At 46.8% G+C, this 18,469-nt stretch overlaps 1 protein-coding gene across 3 annotated transcripts in view; it reads right to left on the minus strand.

Moving 5' to 3' along the window:
- Positions 1-249: 249 nt before the first annotated feature.
- The window catches only part of CSTPP1 (centriolar satellite-associated tubulin polyglutamylase complex regulator 1), a 134,529-nt gene continuing 116,309 nt past the window's right edge, over positions 250-18,469 (minus strand). For all 3 annotated transcript variants that reach the window (XM_082226468.1, XM_082226469.1, XM_082226470.1), the window contains 5 exons: positions 13,517-13,602; positions 10,198-10,393; positions 5,424-5,533; positions 1,776-1,839; positions 250-1,197 (listed from right to left, as the gene is read on the minus strand). In XM_082226468.1, the coding sequence (XP_082082594.1) occupies positions 1,017-1,197; positions 1,776-1,839; positions 5,424-5,533; positions 10,198-10,393; positions 13,517-13,602 (637 nt within the window). In that variant the 3' untranslated portion in view covers positions 250-1,016. The remainder of the gene's footprint in view (positions 1,198-1,775; positions 1,840-5,423; positions 5,534-10,197; positions 10,394-13,516; positions 13,603-18,469) is intronic.

Raw genomic sequence — 18,469 nt, forward strand, 5'->3', positions numbered from 1 at the left:
GACTTCAGGTGAGGTGTGAAGAGGACACAGTCTGGGTGTGAAAGCAGCCTTAAAGGATTACCAATTTGTGTTGATTTTTTCTTTATGAAAAATGATCTGATTTGAAACACTACCTGATTAATACACTGTTTTTTAAAAAACTTTGTACCTTCCCTAGGAAGACACTTACCAATGATTCAGTGGAGTTTTGAGCGGGATTGTCACCTTTCGCAATTCCCTCAAGGTTGTAATGAATCTCAGACACATTACTTGCCTTTTACAACATGCTTTATTTACTATATATTATATTTTGTTTGCAGGAAAGTTTAAAGCTTTGCAAATTAATAAATAATGCCCTACTCCTTTCTCCTACAATGGAGCCCAGTAAGCATTTGAAAATGCTCATCAGCAATGGCCATCCCACAAAGTATGGAAACGTAGCCCCAAATTTCAAATCTGGTGACTTAACTGGGGTCATGTCTTACTAACTTGTTTGAATTTTGAAGTGAAAGCTTGGAAGGTATTGGAATAGCTAACCGACTAGCAGATAGGGCATATACAGGAGGAGAAAGTAAAATAAATTTCGTGAGGACAAGAAGAGTGCTTTGAGTTACAGGCTTCATCTTGTATATTTCCTATCCTTGGATGAGGATGAAAATGTTTCACAGTGCATAGTTTTGGGATTAGAATTGATTCTTCAAAGGTAGCTACTACTTGCCCTAGTGCTAGAACGTTTCTACTAATTTGACTTGTTTGCCACCAGAGGGCAGTCGAACCCTGCAGCTGATGTCAGCTTTCATGGCCTATCCATCCAATTTCTCTGCCAGTATGAGGAGAAAACAACAGTTTTTGTTAGAATGGGGTGTGCCTTGCTGAGAGGGAGCTCTGAGCTATAATACTGATAAAGAGTAAAAAGGAGTAGGTCACACGTTGAGATTGTGGAGGAAGGTGCTTAAACAGCTATGTTTCATCAACGCCTACATGGCTTCAGTTACAAGGGCTGGAAATAAGCTTGTACTCCCATGCATATCTATCCATCAGTTCTCAGAGGAATCTGTCTCTTCGGTGGAGCCGTCGCTTTCCGCATCCATTTTCCGGCGGTGGAGGAGAGGCCTCCAAGGGGAGCTGAGTCGGAGAGAGGGGCGGGAAGGCACATTGGTCGCATCCCCGCTGGCAGGGTTGGAATTGGAAAGGGAGAGCCCGGAAACCTGAGCTACCCTGCAAGAAGAAAAATGGGGCTGAGAGATTTGTTGCTGTCAAAAGGGCTCCTCTGCCGCATGGAAGACTTTATGTTTGCAACAAGCCAAGAGCTTCCTCTGCTGGCATATAGCTTCCACTTCCTAAACTGCTCTTGTTTAAGTGATAGGACTCTTGACTTGCACAGCTAAGGCTGCCTCCTTAGTTAGAAGCCTCTGGGTCTCTTTTAAGGTGGCCAGCCAAACTGCTGTGTGAGACACCTTTTGCACTCTTGCACAGGTGCTGTTTGTTGGGATTAGACTTGGGCTGGAATATCTTCCAGTCCTCCATGTCAATTAGCAGTAACTGCTTAAAAAGGCAATTTGCCGTCTCATCAACTGCACCACTGAGCTGAGACGGATCCAAAGGGGAGTCATGCTGCATAACCTGTGCCTGTAGCTCAGGGGCAAAATGCATGTTTTATAAATGGAAGGTGTTGGGTTCAGTCCCTGCAGATGGGGGTGGAAATGTCCTTGAAGGAAGAGGCACTGCAGAGTAGACTACTGAGCTAGAGGGACATGTTGCCTGACTCTGCTTTCTCCACTGGAAAAGGGACTTACAGTTTCTCCAGTTCCTGATCCATATGTGGGTCAAGCAGCAGGTCTGCCTTATCTGGGAGAGCACCTGGAGGAGGAAAAAAGCAACAAGGTGAAGATCAGCCTGATACTTCAGCAAAAGCTGCTGTCATCCATATGCCATAGGAACTTGACAACTTCTATGTCCATTGTGTGTGTGTGCTTTTCAGCTGAACACTTAAGTTCATAATGCAAATAGAGCCTTCTGCAGAGTGAATGATACATCCCTTTGAGAACATGCAGTTAAGTCAAGGCGATGCTGGTCAATCTCTTTCCCAAAACAATGGGATTTGCGGGTACTCAGTTATGTTAACTGATTACCTTTTACATGCTCTATTGCTTGTTTTCTTGCTTAGAAGGAGCTACATGATCTCGGTCACTTGTAACAAGGGTGCCTATGCAGCTGTCGTCTTCTGAGGGATGCCTCATAGAAAATCTAACACATAATCCCACTGAGGTGTCTGGAGGGGGGAGCTGAAAGCAAGCACCCTTGCTGCTGTCTTTCCATTGTATCTTCACGGAAATTGTGTAGAATGAAATCCTGATGGCCTGCTTCCTTGCTGCAAAGCAGTATTGATAGGAGACAACTTGGGGTGGAGAAAAAATGCCTTAAGCCTTTCTGGTTCCCACTATGTACTGGATGCATGTTTGCAAGAGGGTAAATAAAGATGTAGTGGCTTGGGGTGGGAGCTAAGCTGGGAGAGCCACTAAACTAGATGGACCAATGGTCTGACCACAGTGACGCTCCAAGAAATGGGGTACATCAGCATCCCTGGTTCCATGTCACAGAAGCCTGCAGCAGCCAAGAAAATGCTCCTGCCTGCCGCCCGCCTTCCACAGCCTCAATTAGCTGAACCCAGCCAAATGCTGGTCATCTTCCTGCATGTGTAAGAAAGTCTCTTGGGACGCTTCAATCTCTTGGGAGAGTCGGTAGGCAGCACTTAGAGGACTGGTGAATCAATATTGACGTGAGGCTGGGCGTTGCCATCTGCCTGAGAAACTCATCCGCTGTGCTCTAATCCCTGTCTCTCGTCATGGCAGGGCTGCCGCCTCTCCAAGGCCCCTGCCTGAAAGCGCCTCCCAGCCCTCGCCTGGAACTGCCCTCGCTGCAGGGCTCTGGGGAGCTTGTGATCCCCTGCAGACCAAAGCCTATTCAAATCAGCCTGCGTGCAGGGAAGATGAAAAGGCACCAGGAGAAGAATCCGGCTTCCCTTGCCAAGACGAGAGCACCTGTTCGACTTGCGGCTGCTGCCCCTCCCTGTGAGAGGCCTCGGCAGGAAGCTGGCAAGAGGCCAGAGGCCAGGCCTTCCTTAATGGTAGGGAAAACCCAGGCACTTGGTGCATGGCACCGCGATGGCAGTGGGCAGGGCTTGCTCAGCCCATATGCTGGCTTTGCACCTTTACTGGAAAGTGGCTTTTGCAGACCTGGCTGGGCACAGTCCAGGCACCCTCTTCCTCCTGTGAATGGATGTCTCTCTAAGCCTGTTTGCAGAGGGGATTGCAGGCTTGTATGCTCTGTCCCCTTTGATATATAATCTCCTTGCTGCTGGGTAAACAGCCCTGCACCAGGAGAGCATTAGCAGCTCAGATGGCTGGCTGAGGCACAGGGAGGGAGAGAGCAGCGCTGGCTGTGCTGTGACTTAGACCCTTGGCAGACGGCTCACACGAGCCAGAAAATGAGAGAGGGCAGAGGGACTGAGAAGCAGCTTCGTACAGGGACTTGCAATGGGTTGAAGATACTCAGAAGTCACTAGTACGCCTCTGCAAGGCCTGGTGACAAGCTCCAGTAACATCTGAATGGTTAACCTGCCCCTGAAAGACTTTACATTCTCAGAGGGGCACAGACACTTTCCTAGTGTTACCAAACCTAGCTGGAAGCACAGATACACCTTTGCAGGTATGATGATGAGAGTTAGGAACAACACAACTCTGGAAAGTGTATGTAAGTGCCCAGCTAAAGCAAATTCTCTCTGATAATAGAGAGATGTGGAGCTTCTTATTGAGACAAAGGTGCGTTCCATCTTCGCTTTTATACTTTTTTTAAAAAAAACACAACACAAGCATTTTTGAAAAGAAAATATGGGGTCTATAACCTATATACGTTAGGCTAAGAAAGGAAGTATGCCCATATTTACCTACAGGGCACAATTTATCCTCATTAAAGGAAGGACAGGGGACGTATATATTGGGAGGGAGGGAGGGGAGGAGGGTATATGTACAGACTTTCAAACCTATATTTGCAACAGGAACTAGGAATTGGGGAATGAGGGATTAAATTCCCAGGTCGTGGAATTTAGCATGCCTTACCTAGCATTCTGCATGTAGACTTACAGAATAGACAGAGTCCTGATTACACGTCAGCCCATGAGACAAGAGAAAAGGAAGACAAAATCACCAGTATTTTGGGCGATGAGAGGCATAGAAATGAGGAGAAATTAACAGCATCTCTCTCAACTCTGGGGTAAGCCCAGATTCACAACTGAAATGTGGACAGCAGCAAATCAAATGCCAACTCAGTCATCAGTATTGTCTGCTCCCCAGCCTTCCTCTTCTCTTTTCATTTTTAAGATTGCTGCACTCATGCTCACTCATGGGCTTACCAGTTAGAACAAAGGAAATGTTTTTAAAGTGCAAGACTGCTTTAGAGTTGGAGCTGGGAGCATTTCTTCATGGCATCATGGGGAACCAACCAATCAGCATAACGTGGATCAGGCTTCTGCTGCAAACTTGACACCTGACAGCCAGCCACCCCCCATCCCAGTCCCTGCCCCCAGTTTATCCCTGAAGAGGAAGAGGTGTGGCTGGTCTGAACATAGGGAGGGAGGTTCCAGACTCATCCCAGCTGGTTCCCATAGTTCCCATGTTACATCTTTCTTCCCCCTTCTTTGCTCAGCCTGGGACTTACGGGTTTGTCGCAGGAACAGCTCTCCTCCCTATTCTTGATTTCAGGGAGTAAGAGCAGGAAAGAGATCTCATAAAAGAAAGGCTTACACATCACTGAGCTAGGGAAAGAAATGGGAACATGCTGCAAGGTTTCAGTCTAATATAGGACAGAACCCAACAATAGCTAGAAATTTAGCACAAAGGAATACATGAGATGAAATATGAAATCTGATGGGCTCACTTTAGCCAATCATAATTCATTTGATCCAGTCCAGGCCACAAATGATTGGGCAAACAATTGAACAATTAATTCAAGAACTACTTCCCTCATTCTGCAGAAACAAATCAACAAATGTACACTCAGCAGACGGTTGCAGCCAGTCACAGCTGCCTGACAAGGGGACCGGTATGAAACCCATGTTTCCAAACACGCATCTGCCACAGTCACACTTTACAACTAAAAGATAGTGCATGATGTGGTCTTTGGGCAACTGGAAGGAATTCAAGCAGTTTAAATGAAGGGTTTTTCTTTCCTTTTTTGTACTGTTCCGCTTGCCTTTCTTGACTGATTCATTCCAAGTTTCTTTACGCCAAAGGGACCTTTCTAAAATTCTCCTACATTGTTCTTCTGGCATATTTGGTCATGGCAAAGGCATTTTTCTCAGTGATCACTTTAAAACCTGCTGTCAGCTTCCCTAGACCACATCACTGCAGGGGAGAGGGAAGAAACAGGGTGGGACTTTTCTTTACCGAGGGCTCTGTTGATCCCGTGATGCTTTGCAAGAGCCACCAGAAATCCATAGAAGGTCAGTCTCTGCACACTGCTCAGAACTTCCTTCACAATAGCAGATGGGGGACAGCTAGGCAAACGAGAGGAAGACAGGAAGAAATTGTGCTGCATCAGTTTCAGCAATTTCAGCTTATGGGTGGAGGGATGGATCAGGTGTCACTTTGCAACATGAAGCTGTACGCAGGAGGAAATAATCTCCCCATAACTCCCTCCTACTCTGGCCATGCGTGAATTGGGCTGGACCCCCTTGCCTCAAGGGATTGTGGTGGGAGCTTCCACCGGCATTTTACCAGTAAGGGAAGACTCCTTTCACCATAGGTTTGCCAGGATCCAATCAGTTAGTCCCACTCCCTTGCCTCAGGGGAGGATTGCTGCCCGCTGTGGTGTCAAGGAAGAAGGACAAGGACAGGAAATGATGCCTGGACAAGCCTGGCTCTGTGTGGGCCCTGTACAATTCCTACTTCTGTACTAGATTTGAACATGGCTTTAATTTTTGAGAATCTTCTGTGAGCTGCTTTGAGAGTGTCTTGGGGCTATAAAGCAGGGTATGAATAAATAATCCATCTCCACAGGCAACCATGATTGCCTTTTAATGTGAGGAGGTGAAAAGTGCTTTGCTGAAGGGCATTTCCCAACACCTTTGACCAGCAGGTACTGCAATCCATTTCTGTCAGCGCTGGCATAGGAAGGATACTGTCAGCACTGTTTCTATTGAGAAATGGGCCCTATTTCACACTCAGCCTGAAACGCCCTAGATGGGCCTGAGAATACTGGGGTACTCTTAAGTCAAAAGACCACTTCCCTCTGGCAGAATCATAGAATCATAGAATCATAGAATCATAGAATCATAGAGTTGGAAGAGACCACAAGGGCCATCGAGTCCAACCCCCTGCCAAGCAGGAAACACCATCAGAGCACTCCTGACATATGGTTGTCAAGCCTCTGCTTAAAGTCCTCCAAAGTAGGAGACTCCACCACACTCCTTGGCAGCAAATTCCACTGTCGAACAGCTCTTACTGTCAGGAAGTTCTTCCTAATGTTTAGGTGGAATCTTCTTTCTTGTAGTTTGGATCCATTGCTCCGTGTCCGCTTCTCTGGAGCAGCAGAAAACAACCTTTCTCCCTCCTCTATGTGACATCCTTTTATATATTTGAACATGGCTATCATATCACCCCTTAACCTCCTCTTCTCCAGGCTAAACATGCCCAGCTCCCTTAGCCGTTCCTCATAAGGCATCGTTACCAGGCCTTTGACCATTTTGGTTGCCCTCCTCTGGACACGTTCCAGTTTGTCAGTGTCCTTCTTGAATTGTGGTGCCCAGAACTGGACACAGTACTCCAGGTGTGGTCTGACCAGAGCAGAATACAGTGGCACTATTACTTCCCTTGATCTAGATGCTATACTCCTATTGATGCAGCCCAGAATTGCATTGGCTTTTTTAGCTGCCGCGTCACACTGTTGGCTCATGTCAAGTTTGTGGTCAACCAAGACTCCTAGATCCTTTTCACATGTACTGCTCTCAAGCCAGGTGTCACCCATCTTGTATTTGTGCCTCTCATTTGTTTTGCCCAAGTGCAATACTTTACATTTCTCCCTGTTAAAATTCATCTTGTTTATTTTTGCCCAGTTCTCTAATCTGTCAAGGTCGTTTTGAAGTGTGATCCTGTCCTCTGGGGTGTTAGCCACCCCTCCCAGTTTGGTGTCATCTGCAAATTTGATCAGGATGCCCTTGAGTCCATCATCCAAGTCGTTGATAAAGATGTTGAATAAGACCGGGCCCAAGACAGAACCCTGTGGCACCCCACTAGTCACTCTTCTCCAGGATGAAGAGGAACCATTGATGAGCACCCTTTGGGTTCGGTCAGTCAGCCAGTTACAAATCCACTGAGTGGTAGCATAGTCAAGACCGCATTTTACCAGCTTCTTTACAAGAATATCATGGGGCACCTTGTCAAATGCCTTGCTGAAATCAAGGTAGGCTACATCCACTGCGTTCCCTTCATCTACCAGGCTTGTAATTCTGTCAAAAAACGAGATCAGGTTAGTCTGACATGACTTATTTTTCAGAAATCCATGCTGACTATTGGTGATCACAGCATTCCTTTCTAGGTGCTCACAGACTGTTTGCTTAATGATCTGCTCCAGAATCTTCCCTGTTATTGATGTCAGACTGACTGGGCGGTAATTATTTGGGTCCTCTCTTTTCCCCTTTTTGAAACTAGGGACAACATTTGCCCTCCTCCAGTCTGCCGGGACTTCGCCTGTTCTCCAGGAATTCTCAAAGATGACTGCCAGTGGTTCTGAGATCACATCTGCCAGTTCTTTTAATACTCTTGGATGCAGTTCATCTGGCCCTGGAGACTTGAATACATCTAAACTAGCCAAATATTCTTGTACTATCTCCTTAGTTATTCTGGGCTGTGTTTCCTTTGCTGAATCATTTGCTCCAAATTCTTCAGGTCGGGCATTGTTTTCTTTATCGGAGAAGACTGAGGCAAAGAAGGCATTGAGTAGTTCAGCCCTTTCTGTGTCCCCTGTTTGCATTTCACCATCTTCTCCTCTGAGTGACCCCATTGTTTCTTTGTTCTTCCTTTTGCTACGAACATACCCATAAAAGCCTTTTTTGTTGCTTTTAACCTCTCTAGCAAGCCTGAGTTCATTCTGTGCTTTAGCTTTTCTGACGTTGTGTCTACACGTGCTGGCTATTTGTTTGAATTCCTCTTTGGTGGTTTCCCCCCTTTTCCATTTTTTGTACACATCCTTTTTTAATCTTAATTCAGTTAAAAGTTCTTTAGATAGCCACCCTGGCTTCTTTAGGCACCTTCCATGTTTCCGTCTCATTGGTATTGCCTGACGTTGTGCTTTTAGTATCTCCCTCTTAACAAACTCCCAGCCATCATGAACTCCCTTTCCTTTTAGTATTGTTGTCCATGGGATCTCACCCAGCACTTCCCTAAGTTTTATGAAGTCGGCTTTCTTAAAGTCAAGAAATTGAGTCCTAGTATGCTTGGCTACTCCTTTCCGCTGTATAGTAAACTTCAGAAGAGCATGATCACTCGCGCCTAATGATCCTTCCACTTCTACCCCACTAACCAGGTCATCAACATTGGTTAGGACCAGATCTAAAATGGCTGTTCCTCTTGTTGCTTCTCCCACTTTCTGGACAATGAAGTTGTCTGCAAGGCCAGTGAGGAATCTGTTTGACCTTATGCTCTTGGCTGAGTTTGACGTCCAACAAATATCTGGGTAATTGAAGTCCCCCATTACTACTATCTCCCTTCCTTTTGCATGCTTGGCCATCTGTTCCAGGAAGGCATCATCTATGTCCTCTGTTTGGCTTGGGGATCTATAGTAAACTCCCACAATGAGGTCTCTGTTATTCTTCTCTCCCTTAATTTTGACCCAAATGCTCTCACTTTGGCTTTGAGGTTCTAAACCTTGGATCTCTTCACAGGTATACACATCCCTGACATATAACGCCACTCCTCCTCCTTTCTTGTCTGGTCTGTTTCTCTGAAATAGATTGTATCCCCCCATTATTACATTCCAATCGTGGGACTATCCCACCAGGTTTCAGTGATGCCTATTATGTCATATTTAGTTTGCTGTACCAAGAGCTCAAGCTCATCTTGTTTATTTCCCATGCTTTGCGCATTAGTGTACAGACATTGAAGTCCATTAATCATTCCCCCGTGTCTCTTATTTAAGGATTTTTTCCTCCCACCACTAGGTCCGCGTGCTGTTTGCTCCATTTGGTCTATGACATTTGGATGATCATCTTCATTAATTGATAGACTCCTACCTTCAGGAGCACTGTCTCCCTCCCCCACATTAGTCTAAGAATCCAAACCGTTCCTGTTTACACCATTTGCGAAGCCAGCTGTTCACTTCCACTATTTTCCCCTCTCTCCCTGGGCCACGTCGTTCAACTGGGAGGACAGATGAGATGACAATTTGTGCATTTAGTTGCTTCAATTTCCTGCCGAGAGCCTCGTAGTCTCTTTTGATCTTCTGGAGGCTATTGCTTGCAGTGTCATTGGTTCCCACATGAACCAAGAGGAAGGGGTATTTGTCAGTGGGTTTTATGATTCCTTGCAGTCGTTCAGTTACATCTTGGATCTTAGCCCCGGGGAGACAGCACACTTCCCGAGACATCTTGTCAGGCCCACAGATCACTGCTTCTGTTCCCCTCAGTAGGGAATCCCCTATCACCACTACACGCCTCCTCTTGGGTTTGGTCGGGGTTCTTCCGTGAGCTGTCCGTTCCAAGGTCGCCTGCACATTCCCTGAGGACTGACTTTGCTGCTCGTCTTCATATACCTGATCGACTGTAATGAGGGAGAGATCCTCAAATGGAGTCTGCTCTTCGTCTTCCATGCTAGGGGAGAGGACCTCAAAGCGATTGTGTATTTCTAAGCAATCAGAGTGAACTCAAGAGGGGGTTCAAAACATGCTCACTTGTTACAGGGAAAACTGCCTTTTTGCAGTTGTGAGCTCCTTGAGAAGTTGGTATCATAATTTCTGACACCCATCTAACTATCAGTGGTACTTAGCCGTGCTAGTTTCAGAGGGCAGAGAGGCAGCATTGGGCTAAGGATACAGGGCAACTTGCCACATCCCAGTTCCTAGATGTGATGAGTGTCTTTGCCTAGACTTCAGGGAGCCCCTCCCCTCCCTGCAAGGCAGGCAAAGATGAACCATGGTTTATTCACGTTAGCCGGTCACAAGCCTTACCTGTATTTGGACCTGTCACACAGAGACTCAAGGCACTGGTAAAATGCAGGTGCCTCCACCCCATCGAGCTGGCTGCACTCACTTAGAGTCTGGCGCGAACGATGCTGCCCAGAGGATGATGTAGGCACAATGACGGTGTTTGGGTTCTTGCCCGTCAAGAGCTCTTGATAGATGGCAGCCACGCTTTCAATGAACTCTGTAAAAACGTAAAGGCAACTTAGAAATCATGGTTATTGGCACACATGGGAATTCTCAAGGCTTGGGGACATGTGTAGCAAATTGATGCCATTCTTCCTCCTGCAGTTACTTACGCATGATACTGGCAAAGAAGCCTTAGAGCATGCAATACTGTGATGTTACTATGTGATGAGGTGACCCAAAAGGCCTTAGTGCAAGGGACGCCAACATGGTCCCCTTCACATGGTTTTGGACTAATACTATGGTATGTATTTTTGTGTTTTTATATTGTAAACTGCCTTGTGATCCTTGGATGAAGGGTGGTCTAGAATTGTAAAAAAACAACAAAAAAATTCAAAAAAACAAAAAAACAAAGCAGCCCCATCATCCCTGGCCATTGGCCATGCTGGCTGGGGCTGGTGGGTGCTATAGCCCACAACATCTGGGAGCAAATCACACTGGCAACCTCTGTGCCTTACTGACACAGCCTAACACTTAGCCTTTTCAGGATGGGACAAGAAAGCCACAAGAGGATTTCACAGGGTCACCTCTGAAAATCTTGTGGATGAATTGCTGGTCCTGCTCTTTGAGTGTGCTTTTTAAGAAAAATTCCTTCCAACTTTAATTCTACGAAGGAGAGTGAAAGTCAAGGCCACCCAATCAGACTAGCTTCTTAAACACGCAAACTTCCATGGTCACAGAGATAAACACCACCCAAGTTAGGAAGAAGCTGTTTGGAATTGTTGGAGGAGGCAAGGGAGTTGGGTCAAGCAGTCTCCAGCCTGCAGCCCAGTGTACTTCAGCACAAATCCAAAGTAAACACAAGACAGGGTCCAAAGGGAAGATTAGGGGGAGAAGCTGGCCGAAAGCATTTCCCCCCAGGCTCCAAACCTTCCCCGCTGTTTACTCCCAGAATCTAAATTTAAACAAGTTTGTTTATGGACCTGGTCAGCCATTTACAGATGTAGATTCCACACTGAGTGATTTGCATGCATGTGGGCTGGTAGGGTAGCCTGGAAAGCTGACGTGCGCAGATGAGCATGGAAGTGGTGACCTGTGGTCTGTGTCTGCCGACCTCTACGCACACAACAAAAGCCTGGAAGGCTATGATGCGTCACAAAGATGGGTGGCTTTCTAAGGTTATCCTGAAGGTCTAGAGTTTAGAGCAGCTTTCAGAATATGCTGCATTCTTGAAATGGACCCCATTCACGCAGGAGAGAGTGACTGAGAGAGGGCTTATTATCTGCTGTGCATTTGGATTCCATCCCTGCCCAGAGATAAACAACAGAGGGGTGTGTCGTAAGGACGAAGCAGGACAAGGAATTTAGCACACGATTCCATCTCCCATAAGCAATAAAATGTAAACAGGCATTCCCACACGGTTACCAGGAATATACACTGTTCCCAAATTTCAGGGTTTTTACCCCTGACAGGTGCTAGAGTCTTCACACAGACCCATTCTCTCGCTGGTTACCATCAGAAAGGAAACTGCCTGCCAGAAATAAAATACTTGGGGCTGCTTCAAGCATTTTGAATTTGCTACATGTAAAGGGTTTTTGTGAAGATGTGAGAAAACCATGTACATGATGCCTATTTGCGGTTGTGCTGGTTGTATATTGATATTTTTCTTCTCCAGGTGTTTTGGGTTACAATGCAATCTGAGGCAGCATGGCCAGTATTCAGGTATGGTGGGTGCACATATCAGTGGAGGTTTGTTCACAACAGGTTTTTGATGGGGTTACACAGAATCAGGTGTGTGGTTTGGGGGTGCTCCTGGGCATAGTGTTATTTATGGACGTGACCTCAGTGGCTGGGAGTGACTTCTATCAGTTTGGGTTCATTCACCAATTGCAGCCTTGTCTGGAGAAAGTGGAGCTGTCCCCAGTTACACATGCACTGGTTACATCCAGACTAAACTACTACAGTGATCTGCATATAGGACTGCCTTTGGAGACAGTCCAGAAACTTCAGCTGCTACAAACTTCAGCTGCCAGAATGCTTGTGGGAGTAGACAGTTTGATCACATCACACTGATTTTGCATCAGTTGCTCTTGCCACCCAATTGTTTCTGGGCTCAGTGTGAAGAACTGGTGGTAACCTTTAAAGCCCTGAACAGTTCAGGACCAGATTATTTGAAGCGCTGCCTACACCCATATGAACCTACCCAGGCTAAGGACCTCCTACTAAGGTTGGCAAATACCAAAAACAGGGCCTTTTCAGTGTCAGCTCCACACTTGTAGATGAAATGCTTCTCCCCTTTTCTTGTCCTTAAGCAGACCCTAAAGACTTCTTTATTTCACTGAGTTTCTTATTTTTCAAGCTGGACCCCCTGTATATGCTTTTATCTCATGTGTTTTTACAGTGATACCTCGGGTTAAGTACTTAATTCATTCCGGAGGTCCGTTCTTAACCTGAAACTGTTCTTAACCTGAAGCATCACTATAGCTAATGGGGCCTCCTGCTGCCGCCGTGCCACCGGAGCACAATTTCTGTTCTCATCCTGAAGCAAAGTTCTTAACCTGAAGCACTATTTCTGGGTTAGCGGAGTCTGTAACCTGAAGTGTATGTAACCTGAAGCGTATGTAACCCGAGGTACCACTGTATTGTTATTTGTCCATTGTTTTTCAAAAGCCACCTTGTGAGGGCTTGCCTTTAAAGGAGTGGGTAGAAATATCTATAAACCAATAATAATAAATATGCAGTGAAATGGATGCAAAGTTCACACATGAAGAGGAGCCACATGTACTTTTCATGCTTTAACGTCAGTGTTTTCTGGAAATGAGTTGTGTCCGAAGTGCCTCTCTGGCTCAGGAGTGTGTAGAATGAGTGACCTTCACATGTAGTTCTCTATCAGGAGGATCTGCGTCGCAGGACAAGGCTTCCTGGCCTGTGTTGCCCACACTCCTGCCATATTTGTCCTGTCTAATGTAGCTGTGCAGGAGGACAGTGGCACCATGAGGGCAGGGCCACACTCAGGAGAGTGAAGTGCAGGGCTGCTGGCTTATCACGTTTTGAAGTTAAGTGAAGCAATACATATTACCATGTAAAAAAGTGGGGGTGGGCAATGGTGTGAAGCTGCTAGGTCTACAATCCTAAATGGGTCACTGTAGTAAGAGAGACAAGGTTAGTAAGATGGGCTCACCTGAGTAGTAAAACTGGATCTGGAGGGCAAACAGGAAGTCTGAAAAAGACATCAAGCAGTCCACAGCATCATCCATGAGAACAATCCTGGAATGGAGAAGGAGAGACAGATAGCTCAACAACAGCCAGTTGCTAGGCCAGGTAACTTACAGCTGAGGCCAAGTTCACAGGAAGTGAGCAAGGGCTCCTCAGAGTCACAAAACGAACTCACAAAGAGGGTCACAGCCCTTTACAGACTAGAACAGATGCACAAGCTTCCATGGACTGGAATCCTAGGAATTACCTCTGCCTATTTCCCAAAGCAGGTGATGGGAGGCAGAGCCAAAAGTGGGGCAAAGGCCCATCTTTCCTCTCTCTCTCCCGGTGTGCCACACTCTTCTCTCTGTCTCTCTTCCAGCTCACCCAGCAGGCTGCCAGGGAATGAATGAACAGAGGTCTAAACTGCCAGAGGTCTAAACTGATCACATGTCAAGGGCTTCCCTGTCTTCCATCACTCCATCTCTTTCGGCTCTCTCCCAGCCACACACACACACAAGATTCCCCGCCTCCTGCTCTCTGCGCTCCCACCAACCACACAAATTTAGCTTGAAGGCTACAGGTTCACCACCTCTGGCTTCAGCTGTTTTGTTATAAAGTGGCTAAATCTTTAAGGTGCCCTGAGACTGCTTCTGCTAAAACAGACAAGCATGGCTATTGGGTCTATCTGATTTCATGGTGTGTGGATGCAACATTAGAACCCTGTGAAAATGAAAATAATGAAGCACTGAGAGCTGAGCTGCCTCCAAGAGACTGGGTGTTTTCAAGGAAGGGGGTTCTTAACTTATTTCACTTGTTCCTAAAAAGGTGGTGATGGAGAGGCTTCCTGACACGTAAGCTTTGGAAACCCAGAAGTATCAGTCCTGCCTTGGCCAGTACAAAATAAAAATGTCATACATGTAAGATACAGAATCAACATTTTCTGACAGCACATTCTGGAATCCTAAAAGAACGAAGGACACATTGCCTTCTGCTATCCTGGTTTAGCAATAATGGCAAAGTACTCTACACATAAAGGATAAAATGAAGACAAGATTGCAGCAACAAATTCCTCCTGTTCTGACCTTGGACAAACACAGCTAATGCTAGCAGGAAAGAAAAGGGCTTTACTGTGCCGATTTATGCTCCAGTTCCAAATAGTGTTGATATTTCTGAAACTAGCAGAACAAGATGAAAGCGAAACCTGGGATGCTCCTATGAAGGATTCAGGAAATAATCCTTTTGTTTCCTTCATCTCTCAAGTCTGGGCTGCTCACTACAATGAGTAGGGAGAAGGGAGCACTTTGTGGGGAGTGCATTAAGGGGCCCCACATCTGTTTAGTGGGTTCTGCAGGGCACATGGAACTATCATTTGTGTTTTATGCTTCCTACTTGGTGACAAACACTGGCATGGCTCTTGGTTTGCATCTGTTTGCCAGTTTTTGTCCATATAAAGACCCCATGCACGAAATACACAAATGAGAGGTGAACTTGAGAATGGATAGACAAGAATCATAGAACTGTAGAGTTGGAAGGGGCCACTAGGGCTAACTAGTTCAACCCCCTACAATGCAGGAATCCCGTGCCCAGTGTGGGGCTCAAACCCACAACTCTGAGATTAAGAGTCTCATACTGAGCCATCCCAGCCTAGAGAGATCCTGTTAGGGCAGCTGGGCCCACATCACAGCCTACGAACGCACCTACATACAGATATACAATTTGCTCTTCATAAAACACTTAGGGTCAAATAGGGTGAAAACTCATTTTGCTTCCATAAACAGTAAGCTCTGTCATGGCTCTGGCAAACATCCTCCAGCATTTGTCCGTTCATATGGTTCTAACACAGAGCGAACTGTATCCTTCAAAGCAGGAATGCCTTTTACTGGGGAGGGTTTGGGACTAGGACCCCCTTATAATCCAAAGTCCTGGGTTGCTCCAACTGGTGGAAGAGGCTTGCGGAAGCTGAGCAGGAGGAGGAGACGGAAGAGCAGCCGGACGCATCTGCGGGAAAGGCTTCCCTCTCCGCCACTCGGACCAGCTCAGTTCAGTGAGGCAAATTCAAGCACACAGAGCAGCTTGAATTAATTATTGCCAAGAAGAAAGGCTACGGCTAAGAGGGTCCCCAGGAGAAAAGCCACTATTTAAAACAAAACCCTTTGAAGATGTCGAAGTGCTTCTGTTTTATTTATTATGTCCCAGAAACCGCCTCCTCCTCCTGCTGCTGTCTAGAGCGGCAGCAGCTCCAGTTCCTAATTCCCACTAATAAGCACGTTATGGAGATTGTCGGTGGCCACATCAAGGAGATGGCTTTGAAGCTGGAAGGCAGAGCATCTTCCATCTCCCAGGCAATGCAGCGCAGCCTCTGGCATCCAAAACCACTCTTCAAGTCCTTGGAAGTGCTACAGGCTGCGTCGGTACCTCAAAGCTTCGCACCCCTCAGGTAGCCCCAGCGAAGGCAGTCGAAAAGCAGTTACTAGGATATATCTGCTCCTGGAAGAAAGAGGGTGAAGAAAAAGCCGGGGGCACTGAAGTCATGCTGAGTTTCAGTGGTGAATTCAAGGTCTGACCCTTAATGGAGTCGGCACTCCTTCTCTCCCCCCACCCCGCCCCAATTCTAGAAGTGCTGGAAGGCTGTGATAGTTGTCTGAAGCTCTGCAAAGGTATTTGAGGAAGCTAAATTAAGGGAAAACCATAAAGCTATGCCAGAAGGTGTCTTGAGGAAGCACCTAGCTGGAAGCAGGTGTCCTTTGGTGTTGGGTTACCGGCTCCAGTTGGCCCGAGTGTCTGTTCTCCAGAGAAGACCAGTCATGGGTAGAGCCGGCCCAGTTGCTTAAGAGGAGGGTGAGCGACAGAGTTATTTCCCCAAGTGAACTGCTGGCTGCACAGCTGAAGCAACTGTAAAGCACTGCCAGGGACATGTTTATGCTTCTCCTAAAGAGCTGAATGGGAGGAAAATCTGAGGAAGGGGAGGAGCCACAAGAAAGGGACGCGGTCCTAATTTATGGCAACATCCTGGAGCTGGAAATGGACCGGCACGAACTCTCTAGAAAACAGATGTTTGTGGACAGGGGGAGGAGAAACGTCTCATCCTTCCCTTTCTATTTTTCATATTGCACTCAAGCACAAGGTTACAGAGCCCGGGCGATGCTTTGCATATTGTGGAGCACTCAATTTAATGCCTTTAGTTCATGGCAAAAACTAAAGAAACACAGAGGTGACAGAAGGACTACAAGTTGAAAATACGGCATGTTGTAGATCAGATGTGGTAGTCTGACTCTGCTTTTCTGTAAGTTAAGTCCCCTCTTCCTCCATCCATCCATTTTATCAATTCCTGCCTTCAGCATATTGTGAAAGTAGGGTCCGTTAATGGGGACATTTTCCTCCTAAGGTTGCTAGCTGTTGAAGGGTGGGAGTAACCGCTCTTCCAACCATGGAGAAGGAGTGAAGAAATAAGCCTCCCTCCACATCCCGTGCTCTGGCTTCCTAGTAAGAATCACACACCCCTGTAATTAATTAGGGGAAAATAAGCTCCATCACTGTATACTACCCATTAAATGAACATCTAGCTTGGCCCTAAGTCAGCGGGTGTCACAGACAGAAATTGGCCATGATATGAAACTCCAGCAAGCCTACTTTTCAGCAGCAACAAGTTGAAACTGTCAAGCGTATGTTATGGGGTGGGGAATGTTTGTTAATCAGCACAATGTCATCAAGGCCCTTGTTGAAATAGCTGAAATCTGATCATTCCTTTGAACAGATGCAGGGAGGGGTCTTGATAAAGCTCCTCATCTGCTATGGACTGGCTGGATGCAGAGGGGTGGTGGGAGGCACCCCCTCCAGGAGAAGAAGGCTCAGAGCCAGGGGATCATGAGTGGTCAGAGGGGCAGAGGGGGCAGACTGGGAGGAGGAGGTTTGGAAGCTGAAGAGGTAACAGGGTTTAGTGAGCAGGAAGCGGGTGTGACAGACAGGAATCCAGAATCAGGGGCGGGGGAAGGTCAAGAAGCAAAGTGACTGCAAGAAGCCCAGACTGCATGTGAAGCAGGAGACCTGCATCTTTAAAGATGGGTCCGTGTCTGCCCCTTTCATGTGGGGCAGGGTGTGATTCATAAGGCCAAAGGGGAACATGGGTGAGGGTTCTTGGAACTCCCCCACTCGCCATCACCTCCTCCTGGAGAAATACACACACAACCTTTCTCCCATAAGTTTTTCTAGCAGCCAGGCTTACTCCCTGTATCAGAAGGTGACTAGAAGAAAAGTCTTTGGAGAGAGGGACTGGAGGGAGGGATGGGAGCAGTGGGCAGGCAGCTCACAGCTCACCACTCACCTACCATTTGCCCCTTTAGATGCCAGCCCACGAATGGAGCCAACCTGTGTTTAAAGATGCTGGATCACACCTCGTTCTCTTCTGCACTGCGGCTGCCTCTCCTCTCTGCCCCAACATTGTATGTGACCTCTTTCTTTCATACTGTTTGTTATCAGCACATAGCAACAGGCCTCCAAAGAGCTGGCTGCCCTGTGAAATCATCTCAGCCATGCAGCTTCAAGGATTCCAAAAGGCCCGTTGGATTATGAACGATGCCTGCCTATGAAATCATAGCCCCCAAAGCTTATCGATAGGTGCTGTCACTGAGTGGACTGATGGTAAGCCTTAATTTATATCCTACTTGAAAGCAGGAACAAGAATCCTGGTTGGCAGGGGAGGTGACAAGCATGAGCCTGCTTGCCGATACTGAATCGAAAGAGCCAGCTGCCTGGGAAAAAACGATCTGTCCAGCTGGTGACACTAATGGCCCATCGTCAGCCCAGGGGCTTCCGATGTACAAGTAGGGGGAAACTAAAAGAAAAATGCAGACAAGAGTATCAGAAGGTGTAGAAGAGGAAGGAGAGGCAAAACCAGCTTCAGGTTTAAGGCAGTATATCAAATGACTTCCCTTGATTA

This window comes from Podarcis vaucheri, assembly GCF_965113315.1.
Source record: "Podarcis vaucheri genome assembly, chromosome: 1".
Taxonomy (NCBI): domain Eukaryota; kingdom Metazoa; phylum Chordata; class Lepidosauria; order Squamata; family Lacertidae; genus Podarcis; species Podarcis vaucheri.